Source organism: Natrix helvetica, assembly GCF_964273705.1.
Source record: "Natrix helvetica genome assembly, chromosome: 7".
In the NCBI taxonomy this organism is placed as follows: Eukaryota; Metazoa; Chordata; class Lepidosauria; order Squamata; family Natricidae; genus Natrix; species Natrix helvetica.
In genome coordinates this window covers 45,358,550-45,378,721 of record NC_138558.1, presented here as the reverse complement: position 1 = coordinate 45,378,721, position 20,172 = coordinate 45,358,550, and the positions used below count along the sequence as shown (strand labels likewise).

The window sequence follows — 20,172 nt, the reverse complement described above, 5'->3', positions numbered from 1 at the left end:
GTAATTTTGATATGGCTTATCTAAAAAGATGGTCTTTTCCCCAGGATTAAGTGCCTGCCACAGGAGCTTAGGAGAAATGCATTTTTTTAAAGTTTTCCCAATAGATACTATGTGTGTCCTCACTTGTACTCCGAGTCATGCATTGTCTTTTGAATCCAAATCTCTTTGTAGCTCTACTGGTTATTATATTTAAAACCCTACATATATTGTATTGAAGTTCCGTAAAATAATTCCTCTTTCAGTAGCAGCCTGTTCATGTGAGATATTTCAGCTTATGCTCCTTGAGTCTTGCTTAAGGATCATGGTAGGATATACAGTATATATCATTGGAACGGATGGGCCTGTTTTCCATTTGGGTTTTTTAAAGGCATAAAATTGTTACTGTAAGCCATGCAGAGGATTGGAAAACCAATAAAAAGGATAAAATTGGCCTGTGGTGGGAGTAGGCTTTTTAAGGATGCTTTAATCCTCCATAAGACTTTTAAAACACCTACTTTGTTCTACCATATTTCCCCAAAAATACAACCTTCCCCGAAAACGGGTTTTAGTCCAATTTTCATGCCTGTGCTTAATATAAGCCCTACCCCCCCCAACGTGAGTGATAATTCAGCCTCACCCACCGTCTGGTTGTATGAGGTGGGGTGAAGTGCAGGCAAAAAATCAAGCTAGGGTGGTGGGTGGAACTGCCCCACATGCCCTGCGCCACTTTCCTTAAGACCGCCACAGCCAGACCTCCTGCACCCCGACACCTGTCATGCCGCTGTCCGACTTCTTTTCCAGTCGCTTGCAGCAGGACGTCATGAGGTTCATTGCGCTGGTGCCGCCATTCACATGCACAATGACACAACATACCATGCAGCCTCGTGCTGCAAGCGGCGGCATCAGCACAACGTGCCATGCAACCTCCTGCCGCAACTGGTGACACCAGCACACATACATATATAGCTAAAAAAAATTCCAGGCCATAGTGAATATAGTCTTAGATGGAACATAAGGTAGACAGCAAAAGCCTAAAGAAATATAACTGTTTTTATATTAATGAAGTGAATATGAGTCAAATAAATATCAGAAGAAACAGATTATGTCATAAAAATCTACATTAAGACAATAGTTCATTTATTTCTATCCAATATTTTATTTTACCTTGTACAGTTACAAATCACATGTAAAGATATATAATTGTATTTATGTTTTCCTCAATAATAGAAATGGACCCTGTACAATTTAGTTTTACAGTATATTATAGGTGTTGTCATTGATTGTATGGGTATATAGGTACATAAGACACAGGAGTGAAATTTAACTGATCTAATATGAAAAGTGATTTTTCTAATAGCTGGATTTCTTTTTCACAGTTGTATCATGGCAATAGTTGGCGTTAAATCTAAAATGTCTTTACATATAAAAGAGTCCTCTTTTTTTCTCTTCAAGTCATAAAATAGTGGTTTGAACGTCTGTAGTATACATAATGGCTGTAACAGGTGCCCCAGGAAAGCCAATGAAACACAGCTAAGAAGTTATTTCAATTTATTCAATTTCAATTTATATGACAACTTACAGAAATTCACCTACATGCTAAAACTGTTATGTTCTATTTTATAACTATTAGGGAATATATGCTAAATTGCTTAATCTGGCATATCCAAAGGTTTAGTTTGAATAGCATTTTTATAGTTGCAAACATCTTTAAAAAAAAAACCCATCAAAGTGGCAGTGGTCACTCAGATACCCAGGAAAAAGTTCCAAAAATATTTTGCTTGACATCTTCGTATCAAAGTAATTTGTTGAATAATTATATGTTGTACTTCACTTTTATAGATCATATATATATACTTGTGGGGATATATTTTCACATTATTATTATTTTTTAGGTGTTCCAACTCCAAGTCCTGAAATCCTTCGTCATACCTTAAACATGCTTGTACGAGAAAGAAAAATATACCCAACTCCAGATGGTTACTTCATTGTGACCCCACAGACTTATTTTATAACACCTTCTCTCATAAGAACTAACAGTAAATGGTACCATCTGGATGAGAGGATACCTGACAGGTCTCAGTGTACCTCTCCACAGCAAGGAACTATAACTCCTTCCACCTCGGGCTGTGTAAGAGATCGAACGTTACCTAAAAACCATTGCGACTCTTGCCATTGTTGCAGAGAAGACATGCATAGCATGCATGCATCAACTCTACAGAGGAAATCAACAAAAGACTGCAAAGACTCTTATTGCCCCCCTTCACTTTGCCAGGTGCCACCCACTGAAAAAAGTAAAAGTACTGTAAATTTTTCTTACAAAACAGAGACACTTTCAAAGCCTAAAGATGGAGAAAAGCAGTCTAAAAAATTTGGGCTAAAATTGTTTCGACTGAGTTTCAAAAAAGATAAGACAAAACAGCTGGCCAATTTTTCTGCCCAATTTCCTCCTGAAGAATGGCCTTTACGGGATGAAGATACTCCTACCACTATACCTAGGGAGGTAGAAATGGAGATTATTAGGCGTATCAATCCTGATTTGACTGTGGAAAATGTCATGAGGCACACTGCACTAATGAAGAAGCTTGAAGAAGAAAAAGCTCAAAGGAGCAAGGCTGGATCATCAGCTCATCATAGCGGGAGAAGCAAAAAGAGTAGAAGTCATAGAAAGTCTCATGGAAAATCTCGGTCGCACAGCAAAACTCGAGTCTCTAAAGGAGATCCTTCAGAGGGATCTCATTTAGAAGTGCCGGGTGAAAGGGAATATGATTTCTATGATCCTCTCATGAGGTCCCCAAGGGAAGGCTGCTACATAATAGAACACAAAAGGGACAACTTTATCATGCACAGCAGTCCTAATGTTCTTGAGTCTCATTTTCCTATGACACCTGAATGGGATGTATCTGGTGAACTGGCCAAAAGGAGAACAGAAATGCCTTTTCCTGAACCTTCAAGAGGAAGCTCCCATTCTAAGGTCCATCGAAGCCACAGCCACACACAGGACCGAAGATCAAGAAATGAGAGATCTAATAAGGCCAAGGAACGATCTCGATCTATGGATAACTCAAAAGGACCTCTGGGTACTGCTTCCTTAGGTACCCCTGAAGACATAATTGAAGCTTGCAGCCAAGATGACCAAGCAACCAGTCAGACATATATAGATGATAGCACCTTAAGGCCTTCACAATCACTTAGTCATCAAAGGGCTCTTCTGTCATCTGTAAATTACAAAGAGGTAATTAAACCTGAAAAGACTGTTGGCAGTGCAGAAACTCCTACTTCCTGTACCTTGTTAGAACAAAGCAAACCAGCAGAGAACATACCACCTTACAATGAACTCAGTTCTTGTACAACAAAATCAGCCATTGATGATTATTTTCAGTGTAATACTTCCAGTGAAACAATACTCACAGCTCCTTCACCTTTAGGAAAAAACAAAGATGACAGTGACCCAGTGACTTTGGCAGACAGTACGAAAAAAATATCTCCCTCAGAAAGACAGTCACAGCACTTAGCTAGAGAACCAGGAGTTCATAGAGAGGAGTCACCTAAAGGGCCAGGTAATAGTAGTGGGCCAATTGCTACAAGCCAGGCAGCTGAAGTAATTACAAATGGCCGACTAGCTCAACATCATAGCACAGAGTCCAGTAGCCTTGATAAGAGGAAAGAAATCTTTAGTAAAGACACACTCTTTAAGCCTCTCCACAGTACTCTATCTGTCAACAGTTTTCACAAACCTAATGTGCCACACTTAAAACCTCATCAAAAGACACCTTCTGAAACTTTGCCGAGCAGATGTGATAAACTTGAACAAGCTATGGTAACCTCAGTCACACAAGTCATGCCAATTCCCCAGAGGCAGCAAGAAACAGCTGGAAACCAAGAAGCAGCTTTTGATTATTACAATGTCTCTGATGATGACGACTCTGAGGAAGGGACTAATAAGAACACAGAGGAAGAGAAGAATCGGGATGATGTGGGCACTATGCAGTGGCTTCTTGAGCGAGAGAAGGAAAGAGACTTGCAAAGGAAATTTGAAAAGAATCTCACTCTACTTGCTCCAAAGGAAACGGAGAACAGCAACAGCCAGAGAGCCACACATTCAGCGAGGCTCGACAGCATGGACAGCAGTAGCATCACAGTTGATAGTGGATTCAATTCTCCACGGTAAGATTTTAAATTAACAACATTAATTTTAAACAGCCTTAAATGTAATATCTCATTGCCATGAACAACTCATGGAAATATTGCAGATTTATAATGTTGTAGGTTGCAGGTTTCCTACAGCTTAAGGCAGTGTTCAGGCTCTTTGATTTGAGTAGAATCTGTATCACAATGGCATGGTATCAGTCACCTAAATAATTAAACTATGACTTCGTATAATAAATCAGACTTTTTCAGAATAACATTTATATTGTAGTAGCTTAACTTCCCATTATTGGAAGATTTTAACTTCACTTCGGTTACAGATGCTTGCTATATTTGGCTACAGAATCATACATTTCAGGTGTCTGTATATTATAGATTCAGCCTATAGCTAAAATTATTGTTTCACTGTGAGTTAAGGCTTAACATAAAGCTAATATATAAACCATGTTGGTGCAAGTGAAGCACCCTTCTTTTGAAGTGTTGGAGCAGGTTCTGTATATTCATGTATGGATATTTTGGGTGACTATTGCTGAAGCCAGGCATTCTAGAGAATGCACCTGCTTTATCACTTCAAAGGTTTGAGATGTTTTTTTTAGCCATATTATTTACTGTTTTGCAGTAAATAAAGTACCTATCTGTCTCTGTCCACTAGTGGTAATAAAGGTTCAGAGTTAAAATAATTTTATCCTAAAATGAATTGAAAAATACTATAGAATTTCAAATGTTCTATATTTTCCCCATGGTGGAAGCTTTATTTAAAGATAAATAGGTTGGAGAAAATTATAAAACTATTGACTTCAGATTTATTCTGTCCCTATTGCTATTACAAACAAAGAGAAAACAATACTAGGAAATAGAGTTCCTTTCATTCCAACCTTTGCAAATTTATTTAATGTCATCAAATATTGCCTTCAGAGTTTCAAACACTTTGAAGGGAGTTATGAGAAGTATTTATTTTTAAAATAAAAGCTGTGCACTTAAAACTAAAATTTGCAGATATCCCATATTCTACAAAGCGACTTTGCAGAGTTTCTTCTTTTCCTAGATATGTGATACATTTGCCTCCTTAATTATGTTTTTGATTTATCCATATTATGCATCTCTTCCTGGAAATTTCTGACACTTTCAAAACTATGTGCAAAATAGAAATATGCATGAAGTATCGAGAGGTTATGATTTTCTTCCTTTTTTCCCTGCAATTTTTTGAGCAATTCTTAGAACAGTACAAAATCGGCCCATTCAATTATATCAGAAGGGAATAAGGTAAATGTTCCCCTCGCACATATGTGCTAGTCGTTTCCAGTCCTAGAGAATAATGTAGAGGAAAAGGGAATAATGTAGAGGAAAACAGACATAGATAGATACATAACTTTGGTTGTTATGGCCAGACTCTACTCTAGAACAGTGTTTTTCAACCACTGTTCCGCGGCACACTAGTGTGCCGCGAGATGTTGCCTGGTGTGCCGTGGGAAAAATTCGAAAGATTAAAAAAAAAAAAAACCAGGAGGACCGGAGCAGGAGGAGACGGAGTAAATATAAAAGTAATAATAAAAGTAAGGGCTCGCCTCTTGCACACGGGCGTTCCGATCAGATCCGCCTGGCGGGGACGAGAAGTGAGGAGGCAGAAAAAGAAACGAAGGAGCTTCCCCCCCCCCCGCCTCCTCCCAGCAAAAATCTAACTGGGGAGCCGGTCGGGCAGTAGCAAATTAGCTGATTATGCCACGTGATCAGCTAATTTGCTACTGCCCACCAGCTCCCTGATAAGATTTTTGCGGGGGGGGGAGGGGGGGGAGAAGCTCCTTGCCTCCGTCTCCTTTTCTCCCTCCTCGCTTCCTGGGGCTCCACCAATGGGGGAGCAAGGCCCGCCCAGCGCCAGGCTTTGGGCTAACACAGAGGTCTGCAAAGGTGGCTGTTTTAAGACTGGTGGAATTCTGGGAGTTGAAGTCCACCAGTCTTAAGAGCCAATTTTGCAGATCCCTGCCTGGGCTAATAAGATTGATGCCCTTGGTGGACTTCAACTCTCAGAATTCTGGGAGTTGAAGTCTACCAGTCTTAAGAGCCAATTTTGCAGATCCCTGCCTGGGCTAATATGATTGATGCCCTTGGTGGACTTCAACTCTCAGAATTCTGGGAGTTGAAGTCCACCAGTCTTAAGAGCCAATTTTGCAGATCCCTGCCTGGGCTAATATGATTGATGCCCTTGGTGGACTTCAACTCTCAGAATTCTGGGAGTTGAAGTCCACCAGTCTTAAGAGCCAATTTTGCAGATCCCTGCCTGGGCTAATATGATTGATGCCCTTGGTGGACTTCAACTCTCAGAATTCTGGGAGTTGAAGTCCACCAGTCTTAAGAGCCAATTTTGCAGATCCCTGCCTGGGCTAATATGATTGATGCCCTTGGTGGACTATAAAAACTAAATACAGAGAGAGACTGAGAGCTGTTGACGAAGAGCTACGTGTGTTTGTCTTTCTTCGATTCCAGCCAGAATATCAGCTTTGTGTTCAGCCAAACAGGCCCAGGTTGCGCACTGAATAAAGTATTTTATAATTTTTAATATTTCTGTTTACTTACTATTTCATAATAAAGTAATTATAAAATACTTTCTTTGTGTTTATTTGATTCCTATTCAAGAGAATTGCTTTATATATAGTCAATATAGGCACAGAGTTAAATTTTTTAACATTTTCTAAGGGTGGTGTGCCTCGTGATTTTTTTCATGAAACAAGTGTGCCTTTGCCCAAAAAAGGTTGAAAAACACTGCTCTAGAAGAAAGTTAGAGGTTACAAAGTATTAATACCAAGTCAAAACTTTACCTCTCCAATTGTACTGTTTGGATATTTGATTCTTGGTAGTATCTTTAACTCAACAGCTTTTCAATAGCAGTGGAGAACAGTCAGGTCAGTAAGAAGTTGCAATCAATATTTACCACTTCAATTGACATTAGATATTTTAACAGCATTGATTTTTAGTATATCTTATAGAGTTAAGTGACTTCAGGTTTGCTCATAGGGTCGTTTTTAGTCCTCCGGAGCCTTCAGGAACCTTCATGAGGCTTCCCTGAAGGCTCTGGAGGACTAAAAACGACCCTACAAGCAAAACAGAGGCTTCAGGAGTGCAAAAAACTGCAAAAAAAAAAAAAACCAGCCCTATGAGCAAACCAGAAATTTGGGGACAGACTTCCAGTTTGCTCGTAGGGCCGGTTTAAGCCCTCCGGAGCCTTCAGGAGGCTTTTCTGAAAGCTCCAGAGGACTAAAAATGACCCTACAAGCAAACCAGAAGTGACTTTCCTGAAGCCTCCAGAGCCAAAAAACCGGCCCTATGGGCAAATCGTAAGTTTGGGAACGAACATCCGGTTTGCTCGTAGGGCCGTTTTTAGTCCTCTGGAGCCTTCAGGGGCCTTTAGGAGGCTTTTCTGAAGGCTCTGGAAGACTAAAAACGACCCTACAAGCAAACCGGAAGTCCAGTTTGCCCATAGGGCTATTTTTCTGCACTCCGGAGGCTGCAGGAAAGCTCCTGAAGCCTTCGGAGGACCTGGGGGGGGGGGGGAGGCTGTTTTCACCCTCCCCAGGTTCCTATAAAGCCTCTGGAGCCTGGGGAGGGCGAAAAAAGCATGCAAAAAATGCGGGGGGGGGTCACGCCTGTCATGCACGCATGCGCAGTGGGGGGGTCGCGCATTGCATTATGGGTGCAGCACACCTGCGCCCAACCCCCCTGCGCTCCCCCCATTTATGAAACACGAGCAAAAAAAGGTTCACCATCGCTGATATAGAGTATCTACTTATAAAACAGGTAAAAATCATAGAGAATTCCACTGAGGTAGACCAAAATCTGAGATTAGACAGCAAGAAAAGAAGCAAGAAAAGGATTGAACAAACACCAGATATATTTTTTCTTAAACTTAAAGAAAAATATGGTACAGATACATACATTGAATAATAATAATAATAATAATAATAATAATAATAATAATAATAATAATAATAATAATAATAATAATAATAATAATAATAATAATAATAAATATTTATTTCTTAGCCGCACCCTCTCCCGAAGGGCTCGGGGCGGCGTACAATGAAACATATGAAATAAATATGGACAAAACAAACATATAACAGAGACATATACCGAGACATACACAAGGAGGAGGTCGGCTGATAAATAAAACAATTAAAATACAGTATTTAATAATAATAATAATAATAATAATAATAATAATAATAATAATAATAATAATAATAATAATAATAATAATAATAATAATAAATATTTATTTCTTAGCCGCACCCTCTCCCGAAGGACTCGGGGCGGCGTACAACGAAACATATGAAATAAATATGTGGACAAAACAAACATATAACAGAGACATATACCGAGACATACACAAGGAGGAGGTCGGCTGACAAATAAAACAATTAAAATACAGTATTTAAAAACCCCTAGATAATTAAATATAATTAAAATACCCAGTAAAAGCCCGTCAGGAGCGATATGGTTAGATCAAAGTTGAGCCAGGCCAGCTACTTGGAATAGGTGGGTCTTAAGCTTAATATGAAAGGAGCGGAGGTCAGAGGTATTCCTAATATCCGGAGGGAGGTCATTCCACAGGGCTGGGCCCGCCACAGAGAAGGCTCTACTCCTAGGCGCCGCCCCCCGACACTAATACATTGTTCTTTATATGAAACAGTTACATTATTTTAATAGAGTTAGCTTCAGAGTTTCTATTTTTCTGAATGTTGCTTGTCAGTTAATGCTTCTACACTTGTGCCAGGAAACCTGAGTTTCTCAGTGAAGCTGTATACCTTCCTGTTCCTTTTGTTCTGTGGTCAGTTTTTGAGTTATGATGCTACTTCTCAAATTGGTTTGTCTGCTACTAAGCATGTAGTTTTATCAGACCAGACTAGACTATATTATTGCAGATCTTTTGAATCTTACATAGTTTCACATAATACCTAATAAAGTAGGCACATCTTTCTAAGAGATATAGCTATCTTTATATAAAGAAAAATTTTGGCGTGGCTATTTCAATAAGGGCCTTTTTTGTATCACTTCAGCTAACATATTATTGATATTGTCATAGATTGGTAAGAAACCAATCTTTTCATCTTCCCACAGATTTTACATTTCTTTCAATCTCCTTATTTCCATTGCTTCAGAGAAGATGCATTTCTTTCCTAGACTTATGTTCCCCTATTCAGTTCTCCAATTTTTCACTATGATCTGAAAAACTAAGGATATGATTTCAAAATCTTAAGTACGGATTAGCTGTGCAAATTGCTTTTAAACAGAGGTCAGCAAGATATGGCCTTCTGTTTGTTATTAAACTACAGTTTCTGTCATCCATAGTCAGCATAGCTAGTAGTAAGGGATTATAGGAATTGCATCTAGCATATTGCATAATAATATCAGAATCGTGCAGGTGTATAATAGCCTATAAAAGCAAAAGTTGGACTTTAAAAAAGCAAGATTGAATTTGGGTGTTGGAGAAGACTCCTGAATATAACTTGGATACCCAGAAAACATATCATTAGATCATGGAATAAATTAACTCAAAAATTCTCACACAAGGCACAAATGACCACGCTCTAATTGTTCTACTTCAGACATGCAAAGACATAATGCCCCTTAGAGAATGCTCTAATTCTGGGAAAAGTAAAAGGAAAGATAATGACCAACAGCAAGGTGGATGGATTCAGTTACAATGGTGATAGGTGGCCATTTGGAAGCTTTGAAGGACCAGGACCAGGACAGAGAATATCTACGTAGGTGCTTAAAAAGTCAGAAACCTGATGGCACATAATCATGAATCAGTGTCAGGAAGTCTACTTATTACCCATCTCAGCTAATGATGGCATGAATTCCATTTCAGAATGTTGCTCTAGATATAATTACTTTGGCTGTCTTAATCCTAAAGTGATAATAGTTGGAATTCAACATGTATGGAGGATGTTAGCTTGGAAAGTCAACATTAGTAAATTATATGATCCTTCATATCTGTCTATTTCTTTGCTGCAATTTAACTACTGTGGGCAGCTGTAGCAAAAACCCTACCCACCCACCCTGCTTAAAAGAATACACAAATCAGTGAAAAACATAAGCAAGGGCATTCTGTCCAGGAATAGGATCAGTTGGCTTTGTCTAGGAAAGTACAATCCCATCAAGAATCAAAGATGAAACATCACCAGATCTTGGGAAGCCAAAACCCTAAAGCCATTTTACTTGCTAATCTTTCATTGGAGCTGGTTCTCCCCATCCAAATCTTCACAGATCCAAAAACTAGATTAGCATTTCACAGCATCACCTGACCAACTAGGGGTGGTGACATATAACTGTGTATCATCAACTTATTGATGACACTACAACCTATGTCATTGAATGACCTCACCCAACAATTTCCTATAAAAAGAGTAGTGAGAGACCCAAGCCTTAAGCACATCATATACTACAAGGGCCTAGGGTGGACCTCTTCCCCCACATAGCACCAATATAAATACATACAGAATTAAAATATTTATCACTACAGACTAAATTTCTTTGCAGTGTTCTGTAATTTATTCTTTCATATAGCATTATAGTAAACCATTCAGTTTGTTTCATATGCAGTTATGATTACAGATATAATACATTTTTGATCGGAAGAAAAATCTTGTCAGTGGTGCATAGATATTTTTGTACAGGTTTCTAACGCTTCTTCAACATAATATTACAATAATTTCTAGCATGTGACAAATACCAAATACTATTGCATTTGTCTAAACCGGGGGTCCCCAATCTGTAGGCCATGGCCCACTACTGGGCTGAGGCCTACTTGCAACTGGGCCATGTGAGTTGTGGGCGCATGCATGTGCAGTCCCACTCACACAAGCGGTGGGCATTTGCAGCCCGACTTGCACAAATGTCCAGCACTTACAGCCACACTCGAAGTGCCCCAAAGGCTTCTCTCTTGCATGAGTGGAGCTGTCCGTGCTTGCGCGCCAGACACTGCTTGCATGGCCTTGTTCCCCTCTACCTCCCTCAGCCAAGCCACCGGTTCCAAATGCTCCAAAACCAGAATGGTTAGACCAGAGGCGGAGTGGGATGAGCGTGCCTGCTCAGCTTCGCTGACTCACTGAGGCTGCCTGCTCAGGACACCCTTTCCACTTTTGGAGCATTAGGCAGCCTCGGTGAGTCTGAAGGAGTGCAAGATCGCGCCCCCAAAGGTTTCTCTACCCCAAAAGCTTTTGCAAACAGATAAAAGGCTTCAGAGGAGCTATCTCATGCTGCTTCAGGCCTTTCGTACCCTTGCAAAAGCTTTTGGCATGGAGAAGCCTGAAGGAGCCGAGACTGCGCCCCAGTGGCCTCTGTTTTCTCTTGTATGAGTGGAGCTGCGTGTTTGTATGCCAACCTGCCATTCATGCCACCCAGTTCCCCTTCCCCCAGCTGGGCTGCCAAGCCACAAAGTTTGGGGACCGCTGGTCTAAACAATATTTATACATAATTTGTATTTGGAAGGAATCAATATTTTATTTCTCTTACCAACGTTTCTACACTGACAATGTAAAAATGCATAGAGCATCTTATGTGTAAATGAGAACACCTGCTTTACTTACTGACTGAAATCTTAGTTCAGTATTTGTGGAATACAGGTGAGATATTTCTTTTAACTAAGCTAAGAATTAAACAAGAACAAATAATGATTTTTAATTCTGGTTTGGAAGGCAGACAAAATCACCAACACCATTAAAAACAATTTACAGAAATAGTTTCCGGGTGTCCCTGTTTACTTAAGCCAATCTTTTTTAGTTGTTAACAAACATATTGGCTTGTGTATACTAAGCCAGAATACTTGGAAATTGTAATTTGCTATGATATACAAATCCTATCAATGTCATTTGTCCCAAAAATACCAATTGTTTTTCCTATTCACATTATATGGTGCCTAACAACTACCAAGTGTTACTAGCTGTACATGTAATTACTGTTTGCCTTCCATTGCTGATTATGTTTGGAAGTTTGGTTAAATGTCTATTTAATATATCAATGGGCTAAACATAAATTCAAACCTTGGACATGGTTGACATATAAAACTGTGGGAAAGAGCTAATATTAGAAATACAGTAAATTATTTTGAAAAGTCTATAGGGTCCTCTATGCTACATGAGAACTTGTAATAAAACACTAATTCCTCTATTTTTGTTCAATCATGCAGGGACACATTGAGGATAACTGTATCTTTGGATGGACAGTCCAAAATGCAAAGATGCCACAGTTCACCTGCAGTATTAACACACTGATTCTCCCAGTTGAATGACAAGTGATAAATCCAGCAATTCTAACATTTAAAAAAAACATTTTAACTATAAAGTATTATTAATAATTCCAGCATCTTTAGCTCCATGGTTTTTTTAAAGTTACATATTTATAAAGTATCATTGTAGATTAATTCTCAAAGTCAATTTTAGAAAGAGTTATGAATAATCAGTATATTTTTAAAAATCAAGACACACACATACACACACACACTCAACAACAAGTGGTAAAATCAGACACAACAGAAAATGGTAAAGTCTGCACAAAAGGCTGCATTCTGTAACAACAATATAATATGGAATGAAATAAATAATTTATTTCCTTAACGTATAGAATTTATTCTGATTCTGCTCGTAGTGCTAAGGCTTCATGTATGTCTAACATTTGCCACTCTTAGGGGAGTGACTTTGCAGCAAACATTCTTTAGACTCTTTCATCTATCTTTATACACGTGGTGGACTAAAGTATGGTTTTCCTTAAAAATAAGTATAAAATATCCATTTTAGTACCTGGGTTGGAATTTACAGAATGCACAGAATAGCATATATTTATAATCAGACACTGAAGGTTCTCTTGATGGCACTTTGTTTTTTTTCCTTATGGCCAGCTCATGGATAGGTTACATTGATAATTATTTTTTTCTCTTTCTTTAGTACCCGTGAGAGCTTAGCTTCCAATACTTCAAGCATTGTTGAAAGCAACAGACGCCAAAATCCAGCTCTCAGTCCTGCGCATGGTGGTGTAGGTCCAGTGTTCAGCTTCCGAGCAACTGCTGACCCTCCAACAAGCGAAACTGAAAAACTGCAGAAACCCGCTAATTGCTTGCAAGCTTCTGTTACAAGTGTTTGATAGTGCTTCTGCCTCACATCTTCTGTCTCATCGTATACATCAAAGTTTACGACACTGAGATTGATGTTTACGTGTTCGGAGGGAAAAAATAAACCAGGCATTTTAACTGCATAGTTTTTGTGTCAACTTAAACTGTGCTGCTAGATAGGCTAAGGGCAACAAAGAAATCTTTATTTCAAGGCATTGCTTTTCACATTTTGCGGCTCTGTAGCAACAGAATAGGGACAATATGTACACTTTTGCTTCACTTATTGTAACTGAGCACATATATGAAAGTCTAGACACTGTAAGTGTAATCTGCATTTTCAATGTCATGCAGTTGCCAACTTCATTTAAAAATGCCACAGATATGTGATGCCCCCACCACTGATTAAACTGTTTACCACAGATGTGATTTTTTTGCTTTATAAACTGAGCCTTCATCAAAAGTAAACAGCTAAAGGGTCACCTTGGAGGCAAACAATGCCAAACAAGATTAGGAAAGACCTCAGCTCTACCTGTGAATTATTTATATATCTGTCATTTTCACTGTGAGTCTTCATGACATGATCTTGCAAGAAATCATAGCAAAAGTTAGTTTAAAAAGGTCATGTTTTTAAAATGTGGGAAGAGGTAGGAGCTAATGGAGAAGTTACCTATTTTTATGTTATTTGAGTTCTTTTAAAGTAAAAAGTAGATATTTGCCTAAATCTTATTTCTTAATTTTGCATATTTGCAAGGAGGGGTTTAATACTTGTAATAGATGATGAGTAAAGAAAATACTAACTTTGACTGGGACACATCGTTAAGTGATAGGAGAGGTAGCAAACATAGCAAATACTAAATAGCAAATAAAGTTAAGCAATCACTTTAATGTGTTACCCCAGCTATTACCCCCAAATATTACTAATATTGAAAGAATTTGAACAATTATTTTAAAAAAAGCTCTTTGTAATACAAATAATAGTGGCCTGAAGAGTTGATTTCTTTCTATGGAAGGACATATTATATTTCTATTTTATGTAGATTTTAGAGTGCCTAAATTAGGCTATTGAAATGAGCTTACATTGTAGAAAACAGATATAGATACTAATAAACTTCAGGCTTTTTATTGAATTATATTTCTTTGTAAGTAAACATTGTATGGAAATACTAAGTTTAAGAACAATCACAGAAATTGAAATTAAACATATCTAGAAGTGTTGCTGATATGCAAAGAGATCACTTTCCTGATATGAGAGGTGATAAACATTGATGCATTGATGCATAGAAAGCTTAATTAGATTTTTCATCATCAAAAGCTAGGTCCATAAAATACCTTATTTACCTCTCGTATAAAATTCATAAAATTAATAACAGAAGTTCTGTTATTATATGCATTGATTTATTATAAAGTATATGTCCTGCAATGGCTAATCCAAAGTAATTTATTTTTGGAAAAAAAAGTATACTAAATTAATGGTTAGGGAAGTTTACAGTTTCAGAAGTAAACTTGAATAATATAAAGGGCCAAATTCTGCTTCAGTTATTTATGCAATCCCACATTGCTGAAAATTTGTTTTTCAAACAATCGTAATTGTGGTGCAAGTCAAACTATGAAATTCAGTAAGATCAGGAGTAGTGTAAACTGTTGTGCACACATTGACATTTACACTATTTGTCTTTTGTTGATCTTCAGGTGATAAAATAAAATATACCATTAAAGGCAGTATTTCATCAGCTATTGGTGACAATATAACTTTTCAAGCTTCACTTGTGTTCTGTGTTGTCTTCTGAAGGTGCACTTTGAAACCGGTTTTGAACAGCTTGCAGGTGCTTCTTGAAATAGCTTTATAAATCAGACTTGGTTTGGTTTCAGTTTACATTTTGATCAGTTATTCCACTGGGTTTGAAACCTATTGAAAAACCTAGAAGTACCTTTTGCAATTTGAACAAGCAGGAGCCGCTTTCTTCCCTTCAGTGTTGGGAAACGTTCCACCATGCTTCCTGAGTCATTTCATTTTGAGTTGCAATCATTCTTCACTTAGAACAAGCAGTACAGGAGAAGGATTAGATACCTTATTTATTATCATGTGTAAGTTCTGTTTCCTGCAAAGAGAAAGGTAGAGCCCACGGCACATAATGAAGAATATTATGCTTTGAGTCCTTGGTCACCTCTCCTCTGAATTTGAAACTATGTTGTAATGATCCATTAAGGCATTGCTGGACAGAACTTACTACTGACACATATAACATTAGCAGTATTTTAATACATACAGTTTCCAAATAGGTTTTGAAGGGGAAAAACTGTTATAGTCATTAAAATTTGAATTTGAAACATGTTCTGATAGCATCATATGTATTAGTTCACCAAGTAAAAATTGTAGAAACAGGTTGCTTAACTTACGGCCAACAGCAAAAATTAAAAACACAGTATTAAATGGGGCAGATATTACCACATGGGAAATTACTTTATTCATAAATGAGAATTATTGAAATGGGTACCTGTAGCAGTTATGCAAAATAAATCACACCACTGTTATATTTACAGATTATCTTAAGTTGACATTTAAGGGGTCCCAAAGAAGAGCTTTAAAAAGGTCCTGGCTATGTTGGCATGGTTATTGGCCAAGAGTATGTTTATGACTTTTTATTAGCATTAATGTAATTCTTGCAACATGTAATATAAACAGAAGTTACAAAAAGAAATGTTCTTATTGTGCATTATTTTTTAAGGAAAGCCCATTTTGAGATTATAGATATATACCCACAGGAGCGGAGCTTGAGTGTTGAGTGATAAACTTATCCTGTGATAAAATTACGATGATCTTGTATTACATGGTTGATTATCCTCCTTTTACTATACCAACTGAAAGGTTTACAAAACCAGAATGCGTTGAATTTCTATGTTGTGACTTTAAAGGGTCAACACAAATCTGTCGGCATTTTGCACACTGAATATGTATTATTATAATACAACATTTTACTTTTATGGTAAAAAAAAAGATTTTTTTACACATATAACTACCTCCATGAATTTGATGAAATGCAGCAACATTTTAAAAAAAGGTAATGTTAAGAGCAGCATTTAAAACTTTATGGAAAAAAAAAAGGCCATGATGTTCTCTCGTGTGTCGGTGCTTGTGTATGAAGTCATTTTTTCATTGCCATGATTTCCTGTTACTGTGTTAAATTGGCTTTTGACTTTAGTAGTACAAGATTTTATAAAAAAAGTTGTAGAATCTTTTAGATAAACAAAGGGAGGATCAAAATTGTCCTTTGTATTTCCATTTCTGTTGAAATGTCAACCTGATAGAAAGTCAAGTGTTGCTTGTAATTTAGAAGCCTGTTAATAGATACAGTATATGGAATATGACTGGCAGTTTAGGGCTTAACAGGAGACACACTGGCTATTTTAACTGCCTCCATTGGAACACTTTGGGCCCTATTCTGCCCCACTTGTGGGCAGAAGCATGCCAGAACTTAATTTACATCCTTACATTAATTGCCCATGGGTGTGATAAATTTCTCCGTTTTTGATCTTAGGCATCTTGGGGGTTAAATATTATAAGTTGAGTCCATTTTACAATGAAATAAGTAGTCTGATGTCTTGACATTTTGACATCGGGAATGTAGCCACAATATAAGATGAAACCCTTGATTTTCATTTTAAAATGATAATCAGGTTGTTTCCTGTTTTTTTTTTTTAATGAGGAGCAGTTAAGAAGTACATTAAAAAAATCTAGAGAAAGTTGGAGGATCAAGAGGCATTTAAATGGCAGCTGCCTTACAACAGCTATATTGCTGCTGATGTGCTAGACATACAGGTTGGATTTTTCCCTTCAATGCAGGATTTTTAAAAAGATAATTAGAGGAACATATTTTCAGAATATTTTAAGATGTTAAAAAGTAAAATGGTATTTATTATATTCATGGCCATGGATACGGTGTGCCTGAAACATACTGCAATCATACAGCAAAGTTATCCAGATTCTGCAGCTGCAATCTGAATGCTAGTTTGCTCCTGTGCTCCTTTGTTCACCTGAAAGGAGAACAGCAACTAGACCTTTCCTAATGACAACCCTATGCAGATCCATCCAGAAATCAAGAAGTAATCCACCCTCCAAAGGTGAAGGGATTAATCTCCCTTATAGAAATGCAGAAGATGCCACTTCCCAGAATTCAAGCTGTGTGGTGCGGTCATGGACACAATGACAACAGTCCTCCCTGAATATAATAACTAGATAAATATAAAAGTTGTGTAATTAAACAGCATTCTTACTCTCAGTAAATCACCAGCATTAGCTGTCCATAAGAAATGGCAGCTACTTCTATTTTGGGAGGTAGTGAATGATTTAATAAAATGAGTAGGTCATGAAATAGTGGTTATAGGTTGCACTGATATTGTGCCTTGACTTCACAAGTCCAAACTCCACTGAAATACATTGACTTGCTTTTAAGGAAATGTTCTTAGGTTCACAAATTTATCAAGTAAGGATGCTGCCATCTGACCTGAATTTATTGTACATCAGGGGATCTTTGCCTGAATGCTTATAATAAATGTTTAAAATAAGATCAGTATTAATACAGCAGCATTCATTTAAAGTTATTGAAGAAAAGAAATTACTGTGAAGCCTTGCACTAGCTCTTATCCAGAGTTAGTGCCAAAATGTCCGACTTCCAACAACATAGCCGTTCCCATTGACAAAAAAGGGAAAAAAATTAATGCAAGCAAGGAAAAAAATTAAATATATTTTATGTGGGACTTACCTTAACAGGAAGTCGCCAAATTCATTAATGTAGTTTGTCGTAGTTTATACTTCTTTCTGCTCCTCTATGCAAGTGATTTTATAAAATAGAAAAACTTTCTTTTTTGTGGTCTGGCTTTTGCAAAAGAAAAGAAAATCCCCTTTCAGTCCTAAGCATCCAGATAATTATTGTAAGCATTTTTTTGTTCAAGGTCTGTGGCACTTCCAAATTGCCCAGCCCTGATCTGCCCTTCTGGAGAACTTCTTGGATTACCTACCAAGAAATGGTCACAGCCTCTTTGAAAGCACACAAACCAGCTACTGGAGGTTTTCTCTCCATACAGCTGACATTTTAAGCCTTTCTCTGCTGCAGATTTCTATACGAGGTGCTAACACTGGATTTGGGATCAAAGGAAGCGAGTAAGATATCTCGTGATATTGTTACATGCTGTCATTCCAAATCTGCTTTCATGTTCATTGGTGCAAATCATGTTTACTTTAACTGAAATGATAGACTAAACATAGACTTTGTGTTTTTAAAATGGCTTGAATATTTTGTTTGTTTTAAAGATAACATTACTGGAATAGAACCATTAATGTCACAATAATGGTTTCAGCTCAGCTCAAGATGAATGCATAAAATGTTTGTATGATATGCATTCAGTACACAAAGTGTAAGGCAAATGTGGGGGTTGAGTAATGTGTGGAACTAAGTATATTGTACTACAGTTTTTTGCTCATAATATCGCAGTCTTTCTTAGAGCCGCAAAGACAGAGTTTAAACATCAGGTGATAATTAGGAAAACTGCTGATCCCCCATTTTAGGTGCAGAGACAGATTGAAAAACAGACCTGCTGCATAGCACGATGGCAAAATTAGCAGGACAATCCAGGCTTCTGTGAGCCATGGATAAAACAAAATATGGTGCCTCTTCTAACATGTGACTGAAGCAAAGGCTACACTCAACACTTCAGAGAAGTGTAATGTATTACTAGCTTATGCAGCAGTATAGAACAGTAGTGACTTCTGTACGTTGGATAGGTATAATTTGAATAGAGTCATTGAGATTTACTTTTATTGGAGAAATACACATAGAGCTATTGTATTTCATAATTTGGGCCTGCAAGCTCCTATCATATCAAGTATATGATACACAAACACTTCATAAACTCACCAGAGTGCCTCCACTTTGAGTTCTGGATCATAAAAGGTATTCTAGACAAATTGCTCTTCTCTCTGTGAGAAACTTACCCACACACACCCCTTGATGCTAGTTGATAATCATCTGTAACAGTACTCTGATTTTCAAGTTACAATGCTGTTAAAATGGATATACATCAAACACCTGCCTGTAAGCATGAAAGATCTCAATAGGGCCCAATGAGTAACTTATATGTCATCAAAAGACTTTCCATTTAAGGGTTCATAATTCTGCAGGTAACCTTCTCTGAGTGACTGAATGTGACTGTTGCATTAGGTTTAAATGAGTAAATAAATGCAAGTGGGACTTACTGTATGCTAGAAGGGAGTTTTGCAACCAAGACAGCCTTGTACAAATGTGTTTGCACTGAAAAAGAAATATTAAAATTACTTGGTCTCTGGTTGCTGTAAAGGTCATCCGTGCTGGATGTTCTGTTTATATTGTACAGAATTTCATATGAAATAATTACAGTTCATGAAATGTCTTCCCTTAACGTTACTGATTTATAACAGCACATTTGTGACATGGTTTTTATTGTGTCAGTGTACCATATTGTAAATGATGATAACTTGTCATGCTTAGTAAAATAACTTTAAAAAAGGACAGGGATTTTTGTAAGTCTATATTTGAAAGTCCCTTCATATGGTAATACCGTGTTCATGTTGTTTATGTAGTGTTGTGTGAAATATCCATTTTGGATTGTGTTACTTTTTAAAATATTAAATAACATTTGGTTATATGTTGTGTTTTCAAGCCTTTTTTATTTTATTTTGCAAATTCCAGTGCTGTAAGGAAAATGTGCATACAATTATGTTCTGTGTTTTCAACTCATTTTATCATGTGAATGTTATACTTTTTTTGTGTTAGAATTTTTGTAAAAAAAAAAAATTAAGCCTTATGGCACCTAACAATTAATTTATTTTGCTAAGTACTGTCTCTTCCTAACTAGCAGTTAGTTATGTTCCTCCTTAGGAAGAGAAAATAAGCAGACTTTCCCATCTTGAT

The 20,172-nt window shown here is 37.3% G+C and overlaps 1 protein-coding gene across 5 annotated transcripts in view; it reads left to right on the top strand.

Annotated features, from left to right (window-relative positions):
* Positions 1–19,904, top strand: part of STOX2 (storkhead box 2) — a 98,803-nt gene extending 78,899 nt beyond the window's left edge. For all 5 annotated transcript variants that reach the window (XM_081959708.1, XM_081959709.1, XM_081959705.1 and 2 more), the window contains exons 3-4: positions 1,872–4,143; positions 13,065–19,904. In XM_081959708.1, the coding sequence (XP_081815834.1) occupies positions 1,872–4,143; positions 13,065–13,260 (2,468 nt within the window). In that variant the 3' untranslated portion in view covers positions 13,261–19,904. The remainder of the gene's footprint in view (positions 1–1,871; positions 4,144–13,064) is intronic.
* Positions 19,905–20,172: the final 268 nt, after the last annotated feature.